Here is a 24,884-nt window from a genome sequence, read left to right on the forward strand (position 1 = left end):
ATGTTCTCAGTAAAATGTGCAAAGTATAATATAATTCACCTTTAAAGAGAATATGGCAAACAGTCAATTGAAAATACTGATGAGCAAGTACTGTTCGTGAAAGTGGCCATAAAACAAACAAAATGTGCCATTGAAACCAACAAAAATCTGTACTGGACCAGAATTTGAACACTGCCTTTTAAGGACTTTTGTCCCAAACACTTGAACATGACTTCAGAGTAAACTAAAAGATATTCAAAATTCATTTAAACAGTGAACCGCAAATCACGTGATCAAAGTCATAGTCGTGCAATGATCTTAAAGTGAACAAGATAAAAAAGTTGCACGTGCAAAATTGTGCCTACCCTGTGCTGCTTTGTTATAAAAACAGCATTTGAATAGGTGGTCCACATCCGACCCTCCCCTACAATCCCATTCTGTGGATGTTTGGAAAGTTTTGTGGAAAAAGCTAGACATCTCAGTTCCAAAAGTGTATCTAATTACTTTAATCTTAACTCAAGCTGAAAGACGCATTCTATTTGAACTAATAAAAAAGAGTTGGAAAAGGAAGCTGGACAAGGGTTGGGCTTTTTTTTTAACACGAGGATGATTTTTATGAGTTAACCTTGCTTAATGAAATGAAGGTTGTTTACAGGAAAAAGTATTTCAGACTTGACTGAGTTGTTAGATGGTCGGTTTCAAGTAGACATGTAATTATTTATTGGTCACCATCCCTTTATCCTTTTACTGCTGCAATTTTTGGAATCCTGGTGGTGCACAGGGATATTCATATTCATGATCCACCCTTACAACCCATTGTTGCACCTGGAGGCTTCAAAACAGAGCCCTTTGCAAAGTTTTCTGCTTTCACAGTTCAACAGTTGCTGGAAAATGCAAAATGTATACAAAATGTAATGGAAATTCTGAATAGTGTAATGAATTAAAAGAACTGAAAGGTGGGATGTTTAGAAAACAGAAGGAGCGAATTTATAGAAATAAATGGAATTTATAGGAACAATACATGCAAAATAATGCTCAAGAGGAGGGGTAGCGATATCTTAAGGGATGCCCAGAATCAAGCAGTTTATGTAATGTTGGACTAAATGAAAATTGTTCAAAAGAAAACATATGTATGCTGCATGAGTGTAACTATAGAATGATTATTAGTTTTTCATTTCTCTTAATGTATGTGTACTCATGTTACAGTTTAAAATCTGATTATTTAATAAAGATGTTTAAAACAACTGTATTTGGGTCTGATTATGTTCTTCAGGGGGTGGATTCTGGCTGTTTCATGCCCTATGCTTTCTTTATTGACTTGAGTGAGTCTCCACTGGGTTTCCAAAGGTGGGGGAGGGGGTTGAATGGAAGTGGATAGAGCTTGCCTTTGTGATAGAGCGCCCACTTAGGGATACTAGTCTTAATTTGTTCCCTTATTTCTTCTTTGTGTTGTGAGGACTTGGTTCCTTTTGCTTCCTGGCTTGAGCTCTGCTCTTCATAGCCTGTCATACTCTGGGTGTGATCTGTCAGGAGGTCTTGGAAGCTGCTGGAAGGCTTTCACTTGTGTTGTAGCAGGGGCGGTTCTGCTTGGGCCTTGTCTGGCACCTGATGATTAATTGATCAGTTGGCTGCAGAACCTTGGAGTTCTGGACTTCTTTTGCTTGGTCTCATCTCCACTCCGGAGGGGGGGGGATTAGTTAATTTCTGTCCTTGTCTTGGGTAGAATTAGATGGGCACTCAGTGCGAGTTGTTTGACAGCCTTGTTTGGTGAAGGTGACCCTAATATTCTTGTCATGATCCTGTAATTTGAGGTTTTTGAACTTCCGGTATAGTTTTTATTGTGACGAGCTATGATGTCCTGGATCCTGTATTGAGAGTTCATCTAAGGGCAGCTTATCTCCTGACAGCTGCATTTTCTTAGTGTCCTTATGCTCTTTTAGTCTTCTCATAAGATGATGTTTGTGTGAAGTTCGGCTTTGCTTTTTACATTTCTCTATAGTGTGGGGAGTGGAGCTAGAAGCTAAGAGCTATGCATGCAGGACAGTCCTCGCACTTGATAGGAAGGTTTCTGGGAGTGTAGTACTCCAATAGATGTTTCTGAATTTTGGGGTGGACTTCTTTGTCTCCTGTATTAGAGAGGGAGATATTTTCATTCCCCTTGCACCCAGAGAGAGAGCGACTTTTCCATCCCCTGATCTAGGATGCTGCTTTGATCACTTGTACATGCCCCCAGTGCTTGCTTGGCTGCTGTTGCCAGGCTTCATTAACTTTAAGGCATCCTAGAGTCATACATTCCCCTTTCCCTCTTGTGTGTTTGGAGTTGGACCATTTGATTTAGTTTCATCAGTTTGCCACTGTCTTGCTTGTTTAGTGTGGTTCTGCTCTTCCTTCATCTTTTTTTTTTCTTTTTCTTTTACTGTTTGGAATTAATTTAGCAATAGGCTTCATTGATAAGGGTCCAAAATATTAGCTCTGATAAACATGCCCCATCAGTTGATCTACAGGGAAGACTTACCTTGATGAGTCTAGAATAACCCCCCTCTTTCCCCTGTGGGTGAACAGTTCTTCCAAATGGTCATGTGTTTTGAAATGCTTGCAAGTCAGGCAGGAATGTATTTGTAAATCACTTATTAGCAGAGGAGGTACAGAATCTTCAGTTCTACTCTTGATTTATGGGGGGGGGGGGTGCCTTTTAATGGAAAGGAGTGAACTGATGGGTGTGGCATTGCACTGTATTGCCGCAACCTTAAAACTGTCCCTGATCAGTCTCAAAAAATGAGGACATATAACTGCTGGACAGGATAAACTCAGCCATAAAAACCCATTGATAAGGGCCCTTTTTCTTAGATTAATTGATACTGTAAGATCATATCTTGTTTATTTTGTCACTGAGGCAAATGGCTTTCTGCTATACAGTTCTTTTGGTTGTGGCTGGCAACTGTAGTTAAGTGCATAGCCATTTGTTGAGTTGTTTCATGAAGCCTCTTGCGTATGCTGCTTATGAAAAATGACATTTTTTTTAATCAAGCTCTTTGGTAGTACTGCACCAAGATGGAAGATTTTAGAGTTTTATATCATTTTTAAAATAAAGAATTTTGCTTTTGCAATCATGTGTATTTGATTGCTTAGCTTTTTCCATTTTACCCTATAGATGTCTTTTCATTTCACTGTTGCAGTATTCCTTACAATAGGCATCCCCTGCCAAGGGCGGCCTGACATCTGGACAGTATACAAAGCATTTAGGTTGCTAAGGGTATGCCGTATATCACATATATGCTCCAGAGTACAGTGTAGGACATAAAGGTTATGTCGGATGTACCACCCTCAAAACTTCTTTGCAGCCAGTCTGAATGCTCGCTTTGTTTGCTGGTTCACCAGGCCATTTTCAGGTAAGTGCCCTGTTGTGATTTTGTTATCTTTTTTTCTTGTTTTTGTTGCTTGTGGGGTTCATGTCATCCAGAAATGGTAAATGTCAGTGCGGGAGACAGATTCCTCATAAGGACCATTACAAACAGTGTTTATTTTGTCTAGGTGCTTCCCACAACTATTTGTCCTCTTCTGTTTGGCAGGGTTTCATTCCAAAGAGACTGTGTATTTGGCTTTCCTCTTTGGCCATCAGTTTAGTAAAGCTTTTGGCAGAAGACACAATGGAAGGAACTTCCTGCTCCGATGGTCAGCTGTCTGGGAAGAAGACTGAGAAGGCTAGGTCTGATTCTTAAGTTGTCACCTCCACCGGATGCCTCAATCGAGGCTAGTGAAAGCCCACAAGATTGCCTTGCTCCTAGGTGGATTCCTCTGCTGTGACCGCTTCGGAGGCTGCCATGGATCTGGCTTCTCACACATCCCTGGAGGCCTTGCAGACATCCACTTCAGATGTTCGAGAAACAGGTGTTTATTACTGAAGGGCCTTGGGGTGTACCTCAGATTTTGGATAAGTAGAAGGTATCGATTACAATTAGAGTGTTGTAGGGGGTCTGAACCCCATAAGCTTTACAAGGCTGAAGTTCCTTTAAAGAAAAAAACAAATATGTTTCTCATTCTCCTAAGGACAGTCAGAGTGAATGGCAGCATTTCATTCAAGGTTTGTTTAGTGCCCTTATGGCTTTAAAGTTTCCTCATGGAGTTTCTATTCCAGTCCCCCCTTTGTTCATCTACTCCTCTTAAGAGGCCTAGAGAACAAGGTCCCTATGAGGAGGAGAAGGAGTTTTCAGATGTGGAATCCCTGCTTATTCTTCCCTGATCCCTTCTCCCTTAGTCTGTGGCTCTGAGGAAGAGGAGTCCACTAGTTCCGACTCTCCTTTTGAGGAGATTTCCTTTGGGGACACAATTTCCAGAATGATGGGATTCTTCATATGGGATTGTCCCTAGGTGTCTGAGGTTCAGAAGAGGTATTAACAATCTTTTGCAACTATTTTCAACTGTTTCTGCTTGTGTGTCTCTAGCATTAGCTTTAGCCTCTAGATTTGAGGCTAAATGGTTTCGTAAATGCATCTTTCATATTAGACCTCCCTGGAAGTATGTCCCTCCTTCTTGGGAGGTTAAATTTGTTTTGGAAAATTGACCCAGGCTCTTTTTTAGCCTGCAGCCTCCGCTTCCTTGCAGCATTATTGAAAGACTGTTGTTGGCCTTTAGTTCTGCCAGATGGGTGTCTGAGCTTCAAGCCCTTATGGCTGTTGCTCCTTTTTTAGTTTTCCAAATGGACGTGGTGTCCCTCTGTACTAATCATTCTTTTATGTACAAAGTGGTAAATGAGTTATGTTTTAATCAGTCTGTTCATTTACCCACTTCTTCTCTTCTCTGCATTCTGCTAGTAAGAAGGTTTTGCACAGTTTGAATGTGCATAGAGAGCTTAAATTTTATTTCGATAAGACCAAAGCTTTTTGCAGATCTGATCAGCTTTTTGTTTCCTTTCATCCTAGATCTTTGGGGTTGGCTGTTTCTGAGCAAGCTATTTCTTCTTGGATATCTAAAGCCATTTCAGTTTGTTGTTCTTTTCATGGCAAAAGCCTTCTTTCTTCTGTTAAGGCTCATTATACTAGGGATGTGGCTTCTTCTGGTGCTCTTTTCAAGGCTTTAGATACTAACTCTATTCTTGAGGCAGCTACCTGGACGTCTGTGCATACTTTAATCAAGCACTGTAAGTTGGATGTGATATCCAGGGCTAGGGCTGGTTTTGCTAGGGTCATCCTTCATGGGTTCCTAGGATGCTCTGTTGGCCCTTCCTCCTCTCTCGCTTCATGAGCTTTTGCACTCTCTGTATTGTATGGAATACTGCAACAGTGAAATGGAAGGACATAATGTAGTTGTGTAAAATCTCACCATAACTATAGATGTCCTCTTCACTGTTGCAGTATTCACTCCCTTCCCCTGGTTATTTTCCCTTCTGGATGTACGTGGTATCTGTCTAATCCTTGGGCTGGCATTCCAACTGGGGCTATCAGTTCTGAGGATGGTACGTACAATGTCACCTCTATGCCCTATGCTGTACACTGGGAGCATATGTGTGACGTGCGGCTTAGCCTTAGCAACCTAAGGAGTTTGGTGTACTGGCTGGATGTCTGGCTACCCTTGGCAGGGAATCCCTATTGTAAGGAATACTGCAACAGTGAAGAGAAGGACATCTACCGTTATGATACATTTTATCCAACTGTACTTTTCATATAAAATGCCTTGATTGAATTTTACTAAAAATTGAATATACTGAGAAGCCTAAAGCCACCAAAGAGTCTTTTGCCTCTAAATTCAGCAAGAGGAATAGTAAGACCTTTAAATGGGCGGGTCTGGAGCTGAAAATGAAAATTATGAGAAGAAGAAAATAAATTTTAGTAGTATTGGTTTTCATTAGATTTAATGTGAATAACAATTACTTTATTCTTTAAATTCTTAGTAAAACTGTGCCAGTTTTAAAGTACAGTCTGCTTGAAGATTTTTTACTGTAAACACATTTTCTGTTTTCTAAAAGCCATGCTCAAAAGTGTAAGAATCTCCATGTTCATATTTTCTTTTATGATGCAGAATCCACATGGACGAGGATTTATGACAAAGCCAGAGTTGCAGCGAGAAGCACAACCCCTCTGTGAGAAATCCCTCACCTTGGTGAGTAACCTGCCAAAGTGGCTCTTTATGAATTGATGCTTTACACTGTTTTGTGTTAGGTAAAAAAAAAAAAAAAAAAAAAGTACAAAGCTTCATACTAAGTTTGTCTGCTTTCTGTTCTGTTAGGCTTGTGTCTGATTTTTGCTGTAGCTCTGTGGCTTTTATTTATTTATTTATTTTTTGGGATGCGGTTCATTGTTTTACACTGCATCCTTCACATTGTGCTACTAACAGTATCTTGCTTCATTTGGGGATGTTTTTTCTCCTTTGAGTGCAGCTGTAGAGGACTCCTGTCAGCATTTTGTACAATCTTGCATTATCTCGAGTTAATGTTCACTGCTGTGTCTACATAATACTAGAGGTTTATTCAATGACAACATATCAGCTTAATAAATATCCTGTTTTTTAGATAACCGTGATCAATGTTAAATTGTTAATCAGTGCTATGTTTGCAAATTGGGAGCTATTTTTAACTCCCCGAGTGATGTTAACATCCTACAGAAAGGCCTCACTGAGACCGACTGGTGTCAGAACCATGGCCTTAACTTCAAAGCCAAAAAATGTGTTGTCATCTCCTTTGTGAAAAACCCGGTTCCCATGAATTACCACATTGATGGTAGTCCACTGAACACATAAGGTGTTATAAGAGATCGGAGAACACAGGTTGACAGCAGCTTCTCTTTTGACTACCACATTGCCACTGTGGTCAGAAAGTCCTTCTATGTAGCACATCTCATTACTAAGGGTTTTGCATCCAGGAAAAAAGAGGGCATTGTCTCCCTCTACTCTTCCCTCATTAGGCCAATCATTGAGGGCAATGCCCCATTTGGCATGTACCTCACTAAACACCTGCAACAACTGGAGAAGCCGCAAAAGTACCTCACATAGAGGATCCTAGACCATTTGTTCTATATGGACAGACTCCAAAAACTCCAGCTATTCTCTGTCTCATATCGCCTACTTAAAGGCGATCTGTGCTTCACTGATAAAGCCATGTCTGACCCAGCTCTGTTAGAAATGCTACATCTAAAAAAATCCCAATCCTTCCGCACCACATGCTCCAGAGACCTCAACCTCATTAACCCAATCAACAGAACATGCTGGAGGGACAGGCTCCTAATCCAGAGACTGCCCATGCTATGGAATAGATGTCCCATATATGTCAAGCAGAGCACCTCACTGGCCCTCTTCACGAGAAATCTTGATGAATGGATGGGAAGTAGAAAATTCACCCTAGGGATCACTCCAGTGGCTGTACTCGACAGAGGCACTGGGAGCTAAGTTCGGGTGGCATGATGCCAGGGTAGTCCTATGGGCTAGGCTTGTAAAGGCCCCAGGGCCACTAGCCTAGTACATACCTATGAACCTGTATGCACCATCTAAATGTGTATACCTTTTGGCCCATGTTTGCACTGGAAATTGCCCTTGGACTAGCCCACCTACCTTGTTAGCAAATGTAAAAGAGGGAATGTGTACTTTTGAAACATCAGAGAACACTTTTTTCTAAACAACATAATTTTTTCAGCAGAAGTGGACCATGAAATATATTTTTTTCATCCATAATCATGGCCTTCCTCTTTGAAATTGCTGCATAACTAATAACTGAATAACTCCTGGATCCTGCTGGTGACCATACATGTTCCATTTATAACGACACCCTACTACTGGTGGACGTACAGTGCCGTCCATAATCTCACCCATTTGTTCGTGGTCATGCTTCCAAAACTGTATCATCTACAGTATATGTGCCACCCATAACTGCACCCACCTGATAGTAGTAATGCATGTGCCATTCGTAACAATACCATCCCGCTGGTAATTCATGCATGTGCCATCCATAACTGCACCCTCCTGTTCATGGTCATGCATGTGCTTTTCATAACTGCACCCTTCTGCTGGTGGTCATTCATGTCCCACCCATAACCACCCCCTCCTGCTGGTAGTAATGCACATGCCATCCATAACCGCACCCTCCTGGTGGTAGTAATGCATGTGTCACCCATAACTGTCCTTCCTGCATATGCCACCCATAACAGCACCTTCCTGATGGTAGTAATGCATGTGCCATTCATAACCACACCTTCCTGCTGTTAAAGAAGGCATTTCTAGCTGCATTTGATCCGATTATGACCAGTTCTCTCTTTTTGTTCCTAATTTCCTTCTGTGTATCCAGCCACATTTCTTTAATGCAGAAATTATAGATTTCATAGGTACATATGAATTAACTTTTTCTGTTATGTGCTTTTATCGTTCTTCGGGTATAGTCATATACTGGCAGCAATGTGCATGCCTCATGCTGCTGTGAATGCCTTCAGGATGCCTGCTTACATCTGTTTATATCCATGCTGCTTACCTTGATGAAGCCACCAGGAAGTGATCCCGTTGCAGCTTGTGCTTCTCCATCCCTCTCCCTGAGATAGGGTGGCATAAGTCTCCATCTGTCTGGTCATACCTCTGATGTAATGCATCCAAACCTTTTGGCATTGTAGATGGGAAGTTTGTCTTTAATCTGTATGAGAACCAGGTTTGACATTACTTTAAAGATTAGTATCCAAAACACTATCCTGCTGAAGTAGTAGTTTTACACACCAATAATTAAAGGGTGTGTTTAAGTATGTTTGTGGTTTAAAATTGAAAATTCTTTTTTCACTTAAGTTGACATCTGCCAGATTGACTGACTTCTTTTTCCCTTTATGTATAGAAAACATCCTGAAAGGAAGGTGATGGAGGCGGGTTTGCAATACAGTAAGATCAAAATTTAGTAAGATACCAAAATTAAAACAACAATAAAAAGATAAGTGCTTTCGTCCTGGTATCCGCAAGACTTCATCAGATAAAAAGCTACTACTTTCACTATTTTTAAACAGCACACTTTGGTCACATGGTGACAATCAGCCAGCATTCTTAAAGGCATACAAGCCCGAGCGCTTTAAAAAATATTTATTTTTTTTTAACCAAACATACTTTGAAAAAAAAAAAGACTTAAACGTTGCAAATAGTACATCTAAAATAAAATTTACTTGCTGTAAAATATATGATTAAAACTAGTTGTCTTTGTCGTTAGCTGAACAATGCAATAATCATATTCACTTTAAAACTGTGTCCCTTAAAAGTGTGTAAGTAGAATGTGTCCCAATAAAATTCAGTTTCTAACAAATTACAGTTTTGAAATTGAATGTTAATAATTTATTAAAATGTTCACCCCCCCATGAACCACTAAAACGAAGTGTTACCAAATTTTCGTCTGTCCAAAGCTTTCATTTTTAATAAACAGTCTGGTAACTTCAAAGCCATCAAAGGTTAGTTGCCACTATAGTTCTGTAATTTCCAGCAACAATGCCCATGTTCCCCCTGCTTTCCAGGAATAATTTGTTTAATAATGGTGAATCTAAATTCATTTTCCAGATGTAGCAAAATATGTTTTGCCAATACATTACTATTTTTTTTTTTCTTTTTAATCTCGTATAGGTGTTCATATAGTCTCTCCTTCAGGGTGCGTTGTCTTAACCTATATAATAACGTTGACATCCCTGACAATAGAGCAATGTATGCAAGCCCCCCTAGTTTGGCAGTTAAACTTTCTCCTTTTTATTAAATGGTATATTATTAATCAAACATTCTTCTCCCATCTTAATCCATTTACAGTAGTGGCATTGATCACGTTTTCTAATACCCCAAGACAAAGAATTAGCGTAGTAGCTTTTTTTTTTTTTTTTTTTTTCAAGGAGATTTTTTTTTTTAAACTACATCCTTTTTTGTATAAAATAATGGGTTAATCCCCCAATTTCATATAAATTTCCCGATCGTCCTCCATAATGGCCCAGTTCTTTTTTAGGGCCAATCTAATTATGTCACTGATCATGTTTAAAGGTACTAATAAATGAATTCTTGTAGGGACAAACTACGTGGCCAAGAGGATTCCCTAATCTTTCCCTCCTCCGATGTTCCAAGGTTAAAGTAGGGGCAAAATGTTTATTTTAATACTTTGCCACGACCTCCTCCATCAATTTTTAGTCATACTTTTTAGGTATCCCCTGTTTAAAAAAAAACATTATTTCCGTGTTTTTACATTCTGTAGTAAAATGGCAGTCTTTCATTACCATGCTTGCTGCCCTTACATATTGTCCCTTAACTATAGCTCGCTTTTGTTGCACTGGGTGTGAGCTTGTAAAGTGAAGGATGGTATTAGAATACCACAAAGTCTTTCTCTAAAAGAATGTCTAATAGGGGATTCTTTCTTTCGCTTTTGAGATGTACACACCAAGAAGTTTGTAGTTTGATTAATATACTGGATAGGTCTATCCAAACTTTCTTTATCTTTCCATACCAGGAACAAATCATCCAGGTATCTAATATAGAATCTGAATAATTCCTTGTACACATTATTCAGTACAAACTGTTTTTCCCATTTCGCCATGACAATGTTGGCAAGCAGTGAACCTACATTGAACCAAAAGGGTACCCCTTTCAACAGAAGGCAGGTTTTACCCTCAACGACAATAGTTATTTTTTTAAAATCAGTTCAAGTAATTCCTCATACAAGTTAATTTTTGTTTGAAAAAAAAACTTTGAACTAGAAAAAATTTGCAAAACCATTCAACCCCCTATGTATGAGGGATGACTGAATACAGGTCTTTTACATCAACAGTGACCAACAAATCATTTTCATTGAATTCCAAACAATTAATCTTCTCAAAAAAGTCCCAGCTGTCCCTACAAACGTGTCTTTCATAATCTAACAAAGAGTTTGATCCCCTGCCATCCACTATTGGTTTCATCAGTGGGTCAAATACATGCTTGTGGATCTTTGGGATCCCCAAAACGGTCAGCATAATAGGGGAAGTCACAGTTAAATAATTATATTCATCGGTAGAAGTCCTGCCTTTGATAAACATATTAAGTTGCTCATTTACCTTCCTATATACTTGGTTTAGTTTGTTAATGCTAACTAGTGCATATGTGTTATTGAGAATTGCTTCTATTTTTTCAGAATAGTTCACTTTTTTCATTATAACAAAACTACCCCCCCCCCCCCACACAAGTCTGGCTTCATAACCCTTTGGTTACATGCTTTTCCTTGTTTTGAAGCCTCCCTTTCTTCTTTTGTTAAATTACATTCACCCTGCTTAAACCTGTTTTTATTTAAGGTTGACCTATGTCCATCTCGCATTTATTTATTTTACATTTGTTAACTGGGGGTGTCTGACTGAGCCGAAAAGGCCCTTTTTCAGCAGAGGCCTGGGGAGAAAAGCTCCACAAAGAAAAATTACAGACACATTTAGTTAGACATGATCAGTATACACACAAGTATAAGTTGTAAGCATTTAAAACTGAATGGAGTAGTGGGTTAAAAGTACTATTTTAGATGTAGTATTGATTTGCAATATTTAAGTCTTTTTTTAGCTTCAAAGGATGTTTGGTTTAAAAAAAATATTTTTTTGAATCGCTCAGGCTTGTATTCCTTTAAGGATGCTGGTTGATGGTTGCCATGTGACCAAAGCGGGCCATTTAAAAATAGTGAAAGTAGTGGCTTCTTTATCTGATGAAGTCTTGGATACCAAGACGAAAGCGTTTACCTTTTTATTTTAATTTTGGTATCTTATTAAACTTTAATCTTTTTTATGCAAACCTGTCTCCATCGTCTTGCATTCAGGGCATTTTCTTGGTTTTGTTCTACCTTGGTTGTGGATTTGTGTCCCATTATATATATTTAGTACTATCTTCTACAGACAGAGGGACATTGGAGCTGACATAACTGGCCACTTTCTTGTGCATCTTCTGAAGGAGAATCTAGCTCAAGCTGTAGCATCTTGTGGAGGAGGGTAATTGGATGTAAAGGGAGAAAATATGTGCAGTAGTACTTTGGTTTTCCAGTTCATTTTAAAAACTTTGGCTCAGTTTACAGCCTGCACCCTAGTTACAAACGCAGCTTGTAACACTTCATGATTTTAGCTGCTGTCTTTTCAGGTGAATTAGGTAATTAATCAAATAAGCTTATATTACATGGTCTGGTTGTTTTAATGACAATTGATTTTGTCACATGTAGTATTTCATGTGTGGAATGCAAACATAAATGAAACGCATCAGTGGTACTAAATTGTCTTCTGAATATTTTCCATTTTGTAGCCACTTTGTTAACATACTAACTGTGCACCTTGTCATGTTCTTTGAGAGTGTAACTGCTTTGCCTGTTATTTCACTGAATATCTGAGGAGGTTGTTAGACACTGTAGAGCAGTGATTTGTTTGTCTTAATTGGAGGGCATTCTGCATTGGTTGTTGCACTTGAATATGTTGATCTCTGCCCTCTAGGGGAATTGGGACTTTGTATAAGGTTACTACACTAGGTGGTGTGTGTGTGTGTGTGTTCCCCAGTTTATCCATTTGTTCACTTGAGTGTGATCTGTAGGTGTTCACTATTTGGAAGTTTTCTTTGTTTTCATGCCTAAAGTCATTTCAGAATTTACTTTAAGTCTATTCAACTACTTACTTTGTCTAAACCCTCAAATTAAGGTAGAAATAATTTGTTCATTAGATGCTCACAAACAGCTCAGGTTATAATTAAAAAAGACGAACTAAGAACATTTGACCAGTTTTTAAACAAACTATTTCCAAATGAGCCTGAAATACAATTTTCTTCTGTTGTGTAAATCCTGGCAAGCAGCTACCATGAATAGTTAAAGCCCACTTTCCCAGAGCAGTAGCCTCTTAAGGGGAGTTTCTTGCAAGGGGTAGACTCTAAAACCATTCTCAAAATAGCCACTTGGTCCTCAATCCACAAGTTCACTAAACATTACAAAGTGTGTGCTCAGTCTAGAGTAACGACTGTATTTGCTAAGGCTGTCCTGCATGGCATCTTGAATTTGGAGGGGGTACCACCTTCCTCCAGTCAGTCTGACCAGGTTCTGAGAGTTGCCACAGATGTTAAGAATAAGAAAGAGCATAGTACAGCTGTGTCGATGACTTACTGTAATGGTAAAAGATGGACTGGATCACTTTTGTAGTATCTGTACTCTCCCTCCACCCCCCTCCTGGAGTATAGCATTGAATTTTTAAAACATCTACCATTATGTTAAGTTACCTTTGCAATTGTACTTCCTTTTATATCCCATTCCCTTCCACTGTTGATATTTTCACGGTGCTTCAGTTTTCCCGCTGAACATGCTGCTTTTGCTCATTTATCAAGACCGAGCATCATTCTGATAGTGTTGTGTAATGAAAATACCCAGCTCATTTGGAAGGAGGTTTGCTTTCAGTAATTAAAACTGAATTCTCTCCCAACACTAATATAGTCGAATGTTTTGATGTATCATAATGGATATTTATCTGTTATTGAGTTAATTTTGCATTTTTCCATTTGTGGTAGGTGTTTAAGTGTAGATAGATTAGTGTCAACATTCGTATATATAACATGCTGGAACCTGTGTTCTGAGAGACTGCCTTGCATATTATCTGCAATTATACAGAGCTGAGTATATATTTTTTTTGGTTATAGAGTTTAATTGTTGCTTAGATCTGTGTTGAAACTGTTGTCTCACTGTTCTGAGAGACTGATCGGCAAATATACAGAGCTGAGAATATTGTTTTGGTTTTAAAGTTTGTACTGTTAGTTTTTGCTTATATCTCTGTTGAAACTGTTTTGTCCCACCCGCCCTCCGTATTTTTGGTTTGTAGTTTAAATTTGGTGGTTTTTGCAATTGCCCCGCCCCACTGTAGATTTGATCTGGGACACTCCCCCGTCCCATCTCTTTACCACATTCTACCTAATAAACTCTTTCTGCACTTGCTTTTAGTCCTTTTTAATTTAATTGCATTTTTTAAACTGTGTGTTGGTCTAATTGCTGCATACTCAAGTGTGCTAGCTTGCACTGCATGTGAATTGTTTTTTACTACTGTTGTTGGTACTTTTCTGTAAAAAAAAAAACTGTAAGCCTGTTTCCTACCTTTCCTGTAACTAGTGTTCCAGATACAGATTTGCTGTATCCAGGACTGTATGTAAGCTTCCGAGTCCCCCAGGCCTTTCTGTGTTGGAGGGAAGCCTTCTAGCTTATCAGTGGGAGTGGTAAGCACTAGGTAACCTGTCTACCACATAAGTAGTGGTTCTGGCCCAGAATTTGTAGTTATTGGCTGTTTGGGCAATCTCTTCCATCTCTCTCAACTTTCTGATTTGAAAGCCTGTATTTGCACTTGTTTCTGTCCTGTAACTCATCTAGTGCAGATACAGATTCTTAGTTTTAGCACTTAAATTTGCTTGTTCATGCTCAGCACTTGTTCAGAACTTGTAAGCACTAAATAAGCTACTAATTACTATAGCACTCTATCTTCCTCATTACCTAGAGGAAAACAGTTTGTGTACTTACTTTTCTCACTTGCTTATAGAAAAACAGCTCTTGTACTCACTTTCCTCACTTATCTAAAGGAAAAACCCTGCAACTCTCTTTTTGCGCGGTCTTGCGCACAGAGCAGCGTCGGTTTGTGGGGCCGGGAATAGTATAGCCCAACTAAGTCTGCGCTGTAAATTTTCCCTTAGAACTAGGCAAGCCTCAACTCAAGTGCTTCAGATCAGCTGCTCTTATTGCAGCACTTGCAAAACAGAAATCAGCACTTGTCCTAATCTCCTAGACAGCACTATTATTCTCCAAATTTCCTAGACAGCACTTTTATAATATAGCATAAGACCCTCGATCATCCACAGGACTTAAGTTCAATTTACTCTTCAAAGCATGTCCAGAGATCAGCTTCAGGTGTACTCTCCAGTTCATCTGGTGGAATTGGGCATCCTGAGGCAATGTCACAACTGCCTCATGTATACAGACAACCCTCTCCTCCTCTAGATACAAATGCTTGTGAGAGATGCAAATACACAGCCAGACTGGAGGCTAAGCGCTCTCAACCCATGACTGTAACAGACAGTCAAGAGGATAAGGGGCACACTTGCATCACACCACCTGTCACACATGAATCTACAAAACAAGCACTGGCAAAACATACGCATAAATACACAAAAACATATTTGGAGGCACTAGGTACCAATCTGAAAAAGAAACAGTGCCCTCCAAAGCAGACAAGCAAGCAACCTGCACCCCCAAACACAAGCCAGAAAACACATAATTCACCTCAGCAGTGTGCCTCACAACAGCCCTTAAGGCAAACCGCCATACCTAACACGCTAGTAATAGGAGACTCTATAGTAAGGCACACTGATGTTCCACTCACCAGGCTGAACAAGGAGAAGGTTACTGTCAGCTGCCTGTTGGGTGCTCGGATCCGCCACATAACACAAGCACTTAGGTCACGCCAGAACAAGTACAAGTATGACGCTGTCATTGTACATGTTGGTGTGAATGATCTAAGACGTACCTCCCTGGACTACATGAAAAGAGACATTGAGGAGCTCTCTGATCATGTAGCCCAAGTTGGTATGACCTTGACCAGCATACTACCTTCACCTAGAATGATACCACAATACAAAGACAAAATGATCAATTTCAACAATTGGCTAAGCTTCTGGTGTCATTTGAAGGGGATCCAGTGTCTGTCTGCCTGGGATGACATGATAGACAAGCCTCGCTGTTTTGCCAGAGATGGGTTGCACCTGTCACACCTAGGTTTTTGAATACTGGCCAAGGCTCCTGCCGTCCCCATAGTGCCTTTTTTAGGCAAGGCTCAATGGACAAACCAACCACCGTCAAAAACTAAGGGTAATGCTACTCAACGCCAGAAGTCTCAACCTCAAAATGCACACACTCGAGGCTCTCCTCAGCATGGAGAAAATCAATATTTGTGCAGTAACAGAAACCTGGTTCAAGGCTCAAGAGAGCACCCCAGCACTGCCAGGTTACAATTCATATCATACCTTCCGGCCTCAGTTACCGGATCGCAGTACAAAGGGCGGAGGTGTATCCATATTCAGCAAGGATAACCATATCTCCAGGTTAGTAGCGCAGCATGATGCCCTAGAGATCATCCATGGGCAACTATCAGCAGGCAAAACCACATTTCAAGTCGTAGCCGGTTATAGATCGCCCACCATGTCCCAAGATGCTCACTCTGCATTCCTTGAGACATTGGAAAATATAAAGGTCCTACCCAACACCATAATCTTGGGTGATTTCAACTACCTTGGTATAGACTGGGCGAACTACCAATGTTCCAACTCCTATGCTCAGCAATTCATAGAATTTATAAATTCAAATGCCCTTGAACAACTAGTATGTTCCCCCACCAGAGGGGACAACATATTGGATTTAATCATCACAAATATGGGTGCTCACTGTATCACATCAGTTTATCACTCCCTCCTTGGTCCGGTCCGACCACAAACTGATAACCCTGGACATCCTCACCCCTCCACCTCCCCCAGTCAAAAAAACCATAGTCAAAAACCTTTCCAAAGCAAACCTCAAACTACTTGCATCCGAAGTGGAAAGCTTCACTATTCCCTTGCAGAAGGATAATGATATCCAAGATGCGGAATCCTACACCAAGGCACTTTATATGCATCTTCAGGATTGCATGGACCATGCTATTCCAAATAAAACCAAAACTCCTTCCTCAAGCAAGAAGAAACCAGTCTGGTGGACCTCGGCCATAAGCAAACTTTACAATAAAAGGAGGAGACTTATACAAAAAAAAGGCCAAATCTCAAGTAGAAAAATCATCCCTGATCAGCATTAGTAAGAAATTGAGGGCCCTCATTAAGTCAACTAAAGCTAATTTTGAAAAGAAGGTTGCCATCGATGCCAAGGATAACCATAAGGCCTTCTATAGCTATGTCAAAAACCTAAATGGCAATGCTCAGGTCTGGTCTGAGCTAGTACAAAATGGAACAAAATACACTGACCCTTCTGACATTGACATCATCTTGGCTGACCGGTTCTGACCCCCCTCACCACCTACAGGGCCTATTACCATTCCAGGGGATTGTGCAAGTCCAATTATTACTGATACGTTGGTTAACAAGGCTCTATCTAAAGCTAAAAACACTGCCTTCATGGGACCAGATGGTGTCCCAGGCTGTGTCATACGCGAGCTCCAAAAGGAATTAACCCCGCATCTTAATACCCTGTTCAGTCTCAGCCTCTCCACAGGATATGTGCCCAGAGAATGGCGCACGGCAACGGTGGTCCTGCTACACATGGGTGGGGCCACAACTGACCCTGGGAACTACCGACCAATAAGCCTGACCAGTCTGATCTGTAAGGCTATGGAGCGAATCACTATGGAACTCATAAATGGAGAGATTGGGAACCTCCAGTCGCTGGACCCCACGCAGTTCGGCTTCAAGGGCAGATCATGCCTCCTGAACCTGGTGGATTTTTTTGAGACAGTTACTCAGGCTATAGATAAGGGAAAGGAGGTAAACACGGCTTACCTTGACCTTGCTAAAGCATTTGACACCATTCCCCATTCGGGTATTATTGATAAGCTCACCAGCCTGGGCATAAACCCTTACGTCACAAGATGGATCGCAAACTGGCTTTCAGACAGATCCCATAAAGTAAGAGTAACGGGATCTATGTCCGAATTCAGACCAGTAACGAGTGGTGTGCCTCAAGGCTCTGTCCTGTGGCCCCTCCTGTTTGGCATATACTTCTCAGAAGTACAGGCAAGCACAGAAGGGCTGTGGCTGACTAAGTTTGCGGACGACTGCAAACTGGGTGCTATAATATAGTCTCCGGCCGACATGGAGATCCTCCAGAAGGGCCTAAATGAGACTGATGCATGGTGTCAAAGCCATGGTCACAAGCTAAATGCAAAAAAAATGCGTAGTAATCCCCTTTGGAAAAAACAGAGTACCCGCAAACTACAACATAGGAGGTAATCTCCTGAAATCTGAAGAAGAAATAAGGGATCTAGGGACCCAAGTAGATAGCTAGCTTTCCTTTGATAGCCATGTTGCCAAAGTGGTTAGAAAATCCTTCTATGTGACCCATCTGATTACGAAAGGGTTTGCATCAAGATCTAAGGATATAATGGTGCCCCTCTACTCCTCCCTCATCAGATCCATTATTGAGTACAATGCACCAATTGGAATGTACCTGGCTAGACATCTCCAGCAGCTGGAGAGACCACAGAGGTACCTAACCAAGAGAATTACTGGCCTCAAACAGTTGCCCTATGCAGCACGATTGAAAAAGCTAAGACTGTTCTCTGTTGCATACCACTTTCTCAGAGACTATCTCTGTCTAACGTACAGAGTCATGTCCAACTCAGAATTGTTGAACATGCTCCATCTTAGCAAAACCAAATCTACCTCGAGCTACACGCTCTAGGGATAGAAACCTCAATGCAACAATGAATAGAACATGCTGGAGGGATAGATTCCCTTCGCAGAGACTTCTCTTACTATGGAACAGGGTCCCGATCTACATAAGACAGAGCCCCTCACTGTCACTCTTCCAGAGGAACCTTGATGAGTGGATGGGTAACAGAAAGTTCACACCGGGGATCACACCAACAGCACTACTAGATAGTGGCAAAGGGTACTAGCTGCTAGTACAAGGGTCTAGGGAACTACTAAAGGGGCGGTGAATACCGCACAACGCGGTTGGGCTAATATATGCCTTAGGGCAGATAGCTCAGTACCAACCTATGAACCTATATATTTTATTTTCGCTGTTATGGGAGTCCTTTGTCTGCTTCTCAGAATGATAAAAATGAAATATTTCTGTAAATTTCATTTGATGTTGTGCATTTTATTTATTTATTTATTTTACATTTGTTTACTGGAAAAGCCTGACTGGACAATAAAGCCCTTTGTCAGCGGATGCTTGGGAAGACAAGCTGCACTGCAAAAAAAGATACTGATAGATGTCCTTCTGTTCATATGTTTCAGTATTCATGACATAAGGGAGTCCGCCACTAGCTGACTAATATATCCGGCCAGTATATGAAAGTCTAATGCTGCTGTAAGTTACGTATAATGTTGCACAGAGTATAATCCTACGTCGGCCATAAAATGAGATCTGTTATAAAGTGGATGTCGGCACGTACCAGACCTCAGAACTTTTCTGTCACCAGTCACATCATCATCTCCTGTCTTCGCTCGTCAGACAAGTTGTGAATCCTGTTCAGATAAGTGCCTCGTTGGGGTTTTTTCATTATTACTTTTTTGCAACTGTGCTTTTTTGTGCTTTTGTGGTTACATGTCAGCTAGGAAGGGCAAGTGTCACTGTGAAAGGCAGATTCCACATAAGGACTCAAATGACCTTTGTCTATCTCTCCAAGGCATTAATCACAACCATACTACTTGGTCTACTTGCAAGGCCTTTGTTCCAAAGACCCGGAGTAGCTGGTTAGCTTCTCTAAATTTATACCTAGAAAACTTTAACCTTAAACATCTTGTGCGTGATATGGAAGGCACGTTGGGCCCTTCAGGTGAGCCGCAACCTAAGAAGGCCATGAAATCTAGGCCTGATTTACCTGCTGCTCCCTCTGGTCTGGACATCCCTCCTGAGGCCGATGTTGGCCCGGAGACCATTCCAGAGTCGGTAGACATTCCTTCAAGAGGTACCGATGTGGAGGCTGTGAAAGATCCTATCAAAACTTCCTCGGGGGATGCACAGCCATCCATCTTGGGTGTGGGGGACGATGACCTTGACTCATTGTGACTGAAGGCCCGCGTGACATTCCACAGATTATTGCGCGAGATGTTCCTACCAATATTGTGGAGTGTAGGCCGGCATCGGGCCCATCCATCTTTCACCATATGGATGTTCCTGAAAAGAAAAAACTTAAAACCAAACATCTTTCCCCTGCCCCTCAAGATCAACTAGCGGATTGACAGACCTTTTCCCAAGGGTTGTTCAATGTCTTTATGTCCCTGAGACAATCATCAGCTCTCTTCCTCCCTTTTCTCCCTCTAAACCACAAAAGAGGCCTTCTGATGAGCTAAGAGGATTCTTCTGGGGATGAATCTTTGGCTTATTCAGCCCAGATTTCTTCTCCTTTGAGATATGCTTCCCCAGAAGAAGAATCAAATGGCACAGATTCCCATGGACAGGATATCTGCTTTGGGGAAACCATTCTTAAAATGAGGGAGTTTGTCAAATGGGATTGCTGTTAGATGTCAGACATCCAAAAAAGGTACTGTGACCTATTGAAGATGGACTTCCCTTCACTGTCTGCCATACCTGCTGTTCTACCTGCCTTCCTGGATGCTTTTGCTGCAGCTTCAAAGTGCCCTGACTCTCAACGTCCTGCCCCCAAAAGGCCAGATAGGTTTTATAAAGTGCCAGAGGAGACCAAATTTCTGTTTGTGTCCCTCTGCAGATCCTGCAACCATTTCAGTATCTGCTGAGAAGGCTTCCAAAATGCAAACTTCCACTTACCTGCTCCCTTCTGATCAGGAGAGTGAAGTTATGGAGAAACTAGGTAAGAACGTTTATACATCAGGTACTCTGGCTTTCAGAGCCATTGATTACCAGACTCATATGGCCATATATTCCTTGGCCCTCCTCTCAGATGCTGGTAAACTGCTTTCTGAGCTCCCTGACTTTCTCACTAAGGCAAGGCTCTCCTCCATTCTTAACTCCTCTGCTTAGGTTACACTGCATTCCATAAAGTGTAGTTATGATGTCGTGGAGGCATCAGCTAGAGTGGCTGCTTCTGGCTCAGTTCTCAGGCGATATTCCTGGCTCAGACTGCAACCTTTGCCTGATGATATTAAGGCAATAAACATGGATGCCCACCCGGGCAACAAGGCATTATTTAGAACCTCTGCTGTAGAACTCAAGTCATTACAGGTGAAGGGGAAAGAATTGCGAGACCTGAAGCATATTTTTGTTTCCCCTGTGCCTAAGTTTCAGACCTCAGTTAGGAGATCTTCCAGGCTCCAGTCCTCAAAAGGCAGAAGAGATGCTAGGAAACAATTTTCCTCTAAATCTTCCTCCTGAACCCCTGCTCAGAAATAGCCCTTTCAGGCTAAGACAGGTAGCCTGTGACTACCTGCCTCCTGGTCCCCAAACTTCTCTTTTCCTGGTCCCCAAACTTTTCTTTCCCTTCGCCCTCCTCTCTCTTTGTCTTTCTCCTTGGAAACAGACAACTCGGGACTCTTGGGTCTTATCCATCATCCTGCAAGGATACTTTATGGTGTGGAAGACTCCTCTTTCATTCAGGGGTATGCCACAACCCCCAAGGGAACAATTGGAAATCTTTCCCCAGGTCATTTCCACTCTTCTTTCTCAAGGCACCTTTGAGGAGGTGTAGGAAAAGGGTTCTGCTCCGGGATGTTCCTGGTTCCCAGGAAGGGTGGTGCTTGGGAGACCCATTCTAGATGTATCCTATCTAAATACTTTCCCAAAGATTCCCACCTTACTTACTCTTCTCCCTCTCATCCTTCCTCATGCCTTTATGGTGTCCTTGGACATCAGATGCCTATCTTCATGTTCCCATTCATCATTGGTTCAGGAAGTATCTTCACTTTATTTCTTCCTCAGATTTTCAGTTGTGTGCCTTCCCCTCTGGATTGTGTACTGCCCCGAGGGTCTTCACAAAATGTTTAACTCCTGTCATAGCCTTCGGCAGGCTACAGGGCATACATATTTTTCCATACTTGGATAACCTTCTTCTCCAGGCTCAGACTCTAGACACCCTTCTGGAGAATTTCTCCTTCATGGTGTCACTACTGTAGGGTATAGGATTCACTATCAATTATCAGAAATCTACCCTGGTTCCGTCCCAAGATCACATTTTCCTTGGATGCAGGATCCAGTCAGACAGGATGCTGGCTTCCTTATCTCCAGAAAAGGTCCTGTTCCTCATGTGTTACTTCCTGGCCCTCTTGCACCTGCATTCTCCAACTGCCAGGGAGTTTGTTTGCGTCTTTGGTTTCATGGCATCTACTTAGAGGCACAGGCAAAGACAAATGGCCTGTGGCTGACTAAGTTTGTGGATGACTGTAAGTTGGGTCCTGTCAATGACTCCCCAAATGATGTTAACATACTGCAAGAGGATCTCACAGCTACAAATAACTGGTGTCAAAGTTGTGGCCTTAATTTAAAAGTAAAAAAATGTATTGTCATACCATTCAGCAAACACATGGCCCCCTACTGATTACCACATCAACGGCAACCTCCTAAGTACACAACGTGTGGTGAGAGACCCGGGTACTCAGGCTGACAACAATCTCACATTCGACCATCATGTGGCAGCAGTGGTCAGAAAAGCCTTTTACTTGGTTCATCTCATAAGTAAAGGGATTACATCCAGAAAAAAGGAGGTTATTTATCTCTCTGTACTCCTCCCTCATTAGGCCTATAATTGAGAACAATGCCCTGTTTGGTATGTACCTCTCCAAACACCTGCACCAACTGGAAAGGCCACAAAAGTACCTCACAAAAAGAATCTATGGCCGCCAACATGTGTCCTATGCAGACAGGCCCAAATCGCTCGGAGGTAATGTGTGTCTCATCTACAAGGCAATAACGGACCCTGCCCTACTAGAGATGCTCCATATCCGTAAGTCTAACTCCTTGCGCATTACGCGCTCAATAGACCTAAATCTAATATGCGACATCAACAAAACCTGCTGGAGAGACAGGTTTGTCTCCCAGATGCTGCCCCGTATCTGGAATAGCCTTCCCAAACATGTCAAGTAGAGTACATCGCTGACCCTCTTCAAGCGCAACCTTGATGAGTGGATGGGATACCACAAATATGTCCCAGGGATTCCACCTTTGTCCCTCATTGACAGGCGTGATAGGTGCTGACTGAGGTTTCTGTTTTGGGGATAAACTCTTGGCTAGGTTGCTAAGGGTCCCAGCTTAGTAACCTCCTATGATCCTGTAATAGCATTCACTATTCCCATGCTTCCACTAGCCAAATTACACACAAGGAAATTCCAGTGAATCCTGAGAACAGTATGGGTACAATACTCGCATCCTCTGGAGTTTATTCCCCCTTCTACCCTGCCTGAGGGAGTTACACTGATGGATCCACCAGGTTTTAAGGAATCTAGGACTACCCTTGTAACCACCGCTTCCCACTCAAAAGTTGTACACAGACGCTTCAGACCTGGAATGGGGAGCAACCTTAGCTTAATGGAGGGTCAGAGATGTGTGTTCACCCACTCAGAAGAGGGAGCACATCAGTATAAATGAGATGAGAGCCCTGCTTTTTGCTTTACAAATCTTCAAACCTCTTCTTTTACTAGGGGCCTTAAGATGGTTTACAGACAATACCATAGTCCTCTGGTATGTCAACAAATAGGGAGGGACAAGGGTCCTATCTCCTGTCCAGACTGGCTCTACAGGCTTGATTGTTAGCTTCCCATAGTCAACTTACCCTCCAGGTGGTTTACATACCCTTGACCCAAAATGTTGTGGCAGACACACTGAGCAGGTCCATGACTCAGTGTTACGAATGGATGTTACACAGGTATGCGTTTCTGGACATGGTTCATTGATGGGGTACACCTCGGGTAGATCTCTTCACCTCCCCCCCCCCCCCCGAACATATAACTTCCCAAGTTTTGTGCCAGGGTCCCAGATCCCCTGGCATGGAAGGTGGAAGCTCTGCCTTTCTCTTGGAAGGGGATGTTTCTATATCCATCCCCCCTCTTCCCACTTATCCAAAAGGTCCTGTTGAAGATCCAACAGGGCCAACCAAAAATCTTGCCAGTGACTCCCTTTTGCCCAAGACAACACTGGTTCCCCTTCTTCTGCATTTAGCCAAGGGCAGTCACCAAAAGTTACCCCACAGAATGGAACTATTCACACAGGACACGAGAACTCCAATACACCCACAGATGTCAACTTTGCAACTGACCCTTTGGGTTGATAGGGTTTAGATTCCCTTCAGACACCTTTTCTCTGAGGACATGCTACAAGTTCTGCAGGAGGCCAGAAAACCCACTACTAGGAAATCCTACATTTCAAAATGGAAAAGGTTTTCCTTCTGGAATCTTAAAAAGGATTTACAACCCCTTCTGGTGGATGTTTCAGTGGTTCTGGCCTACCTGTGTGAATTATTGGATTGAACTGTCATGCTCTTCAGTAAAAGCTCATATTTCTGATATCTCTGCATGTCTGCCTATGTCTCCCCCTTTAGCTTCCAGGCTGGAAATTAAACTTTTTGTTAAAGCTGTCCTTCATGTTAGACCACCAAGGAAACCAGTTCCTCCTCCTTGGGATCTTAAGTTTGTCTTAGAAAAACTTACCCTGACCCCTTTTGAGCCAGCAAGTTCTTCGTCTCTGCAACACTGCACCTGGAAAACAGTCCATCTCATGGCCATAACTTCAGTTATAAGGGTTTCAGAATTACAGGCTCAGGTATAGTCTTCCCTCTTCACAGTTTTCCACATGGGTAGGGTATTTTTATGCACTAACCCCCTCCTTTATGCCCAAGGTGGTAAATGAGTTGTCACTCAATCAGTCCATCAATCTTTCCACCTTTTTCCCTTCTCCTCAATCTTCTAGTGAGAGGATCCTTCACACCTTAGATGTGCACAGGCAACTGAGATGATATTTGGATAAAACCAAACCATTTAGGAAATCTGACCCCTTTTTGTCCATCATCCAAGGGCCCTGGGCAAGCCTATTTCCAAGCAGACTGTTTCCAATTGGATTTTCAAAACCATTTCCTTTTGTTGTGTCACATGGGAAAAACCTCCTCTCACCTGTTGGGGCACATTCCACCACAGCTGTGTCTTTCTCTGTTGCCTTTTTTAAGGGCTTAGACACCTGTTTTGTCCTGGAAGCAGCTACATTGTCTTCTGTACATACCTTCTTGAAACACTATGTTAGATGGCATTTCCAGGTCCAGAGCTGGTTTTGCTAGGGCTGTTTTGCAGGGGTTTATGAAAAGTGC

General features: G+C 41.8%; 1 protein-coding gene across 1 annotated transcript in view; it reads left to right on the forward strand.

Annotated features, from left to right (window-relative positions):
• Positions 1–24,884, forward strand: part of MUS81 (MUS81 structure-specific endonuclease subunit) — a 597,219-nt gene that overhangs the window by 219,122 nt on the left and 353,213 nt on the right. Inside the window, exon 6 of the mRNA XM_044060324.1 lies at positions 5,995–6,075. Coding sequence (XP_043916259.1) covers positions 5,995–6,075 — 81 coding nt within the window. The remainder of the gene's footprint in view (positions 1–5,994; positions 6,076–24,884) is intronic.

Source organism: Protopterus annectens, chromosome 2.part0 (assembly GCF_019279795.1).
Source record: "Protopterus annectens isolate FY-2018-M chromosome 2.part0, PAN1.0, whole genome shotgun sequence".
NCBI classification, from domain to species: Eukaryota; Metazoa; Chordata; order Ceratodontiformes; family Protopteridae; genus Protopterus; species Protopterus annectens.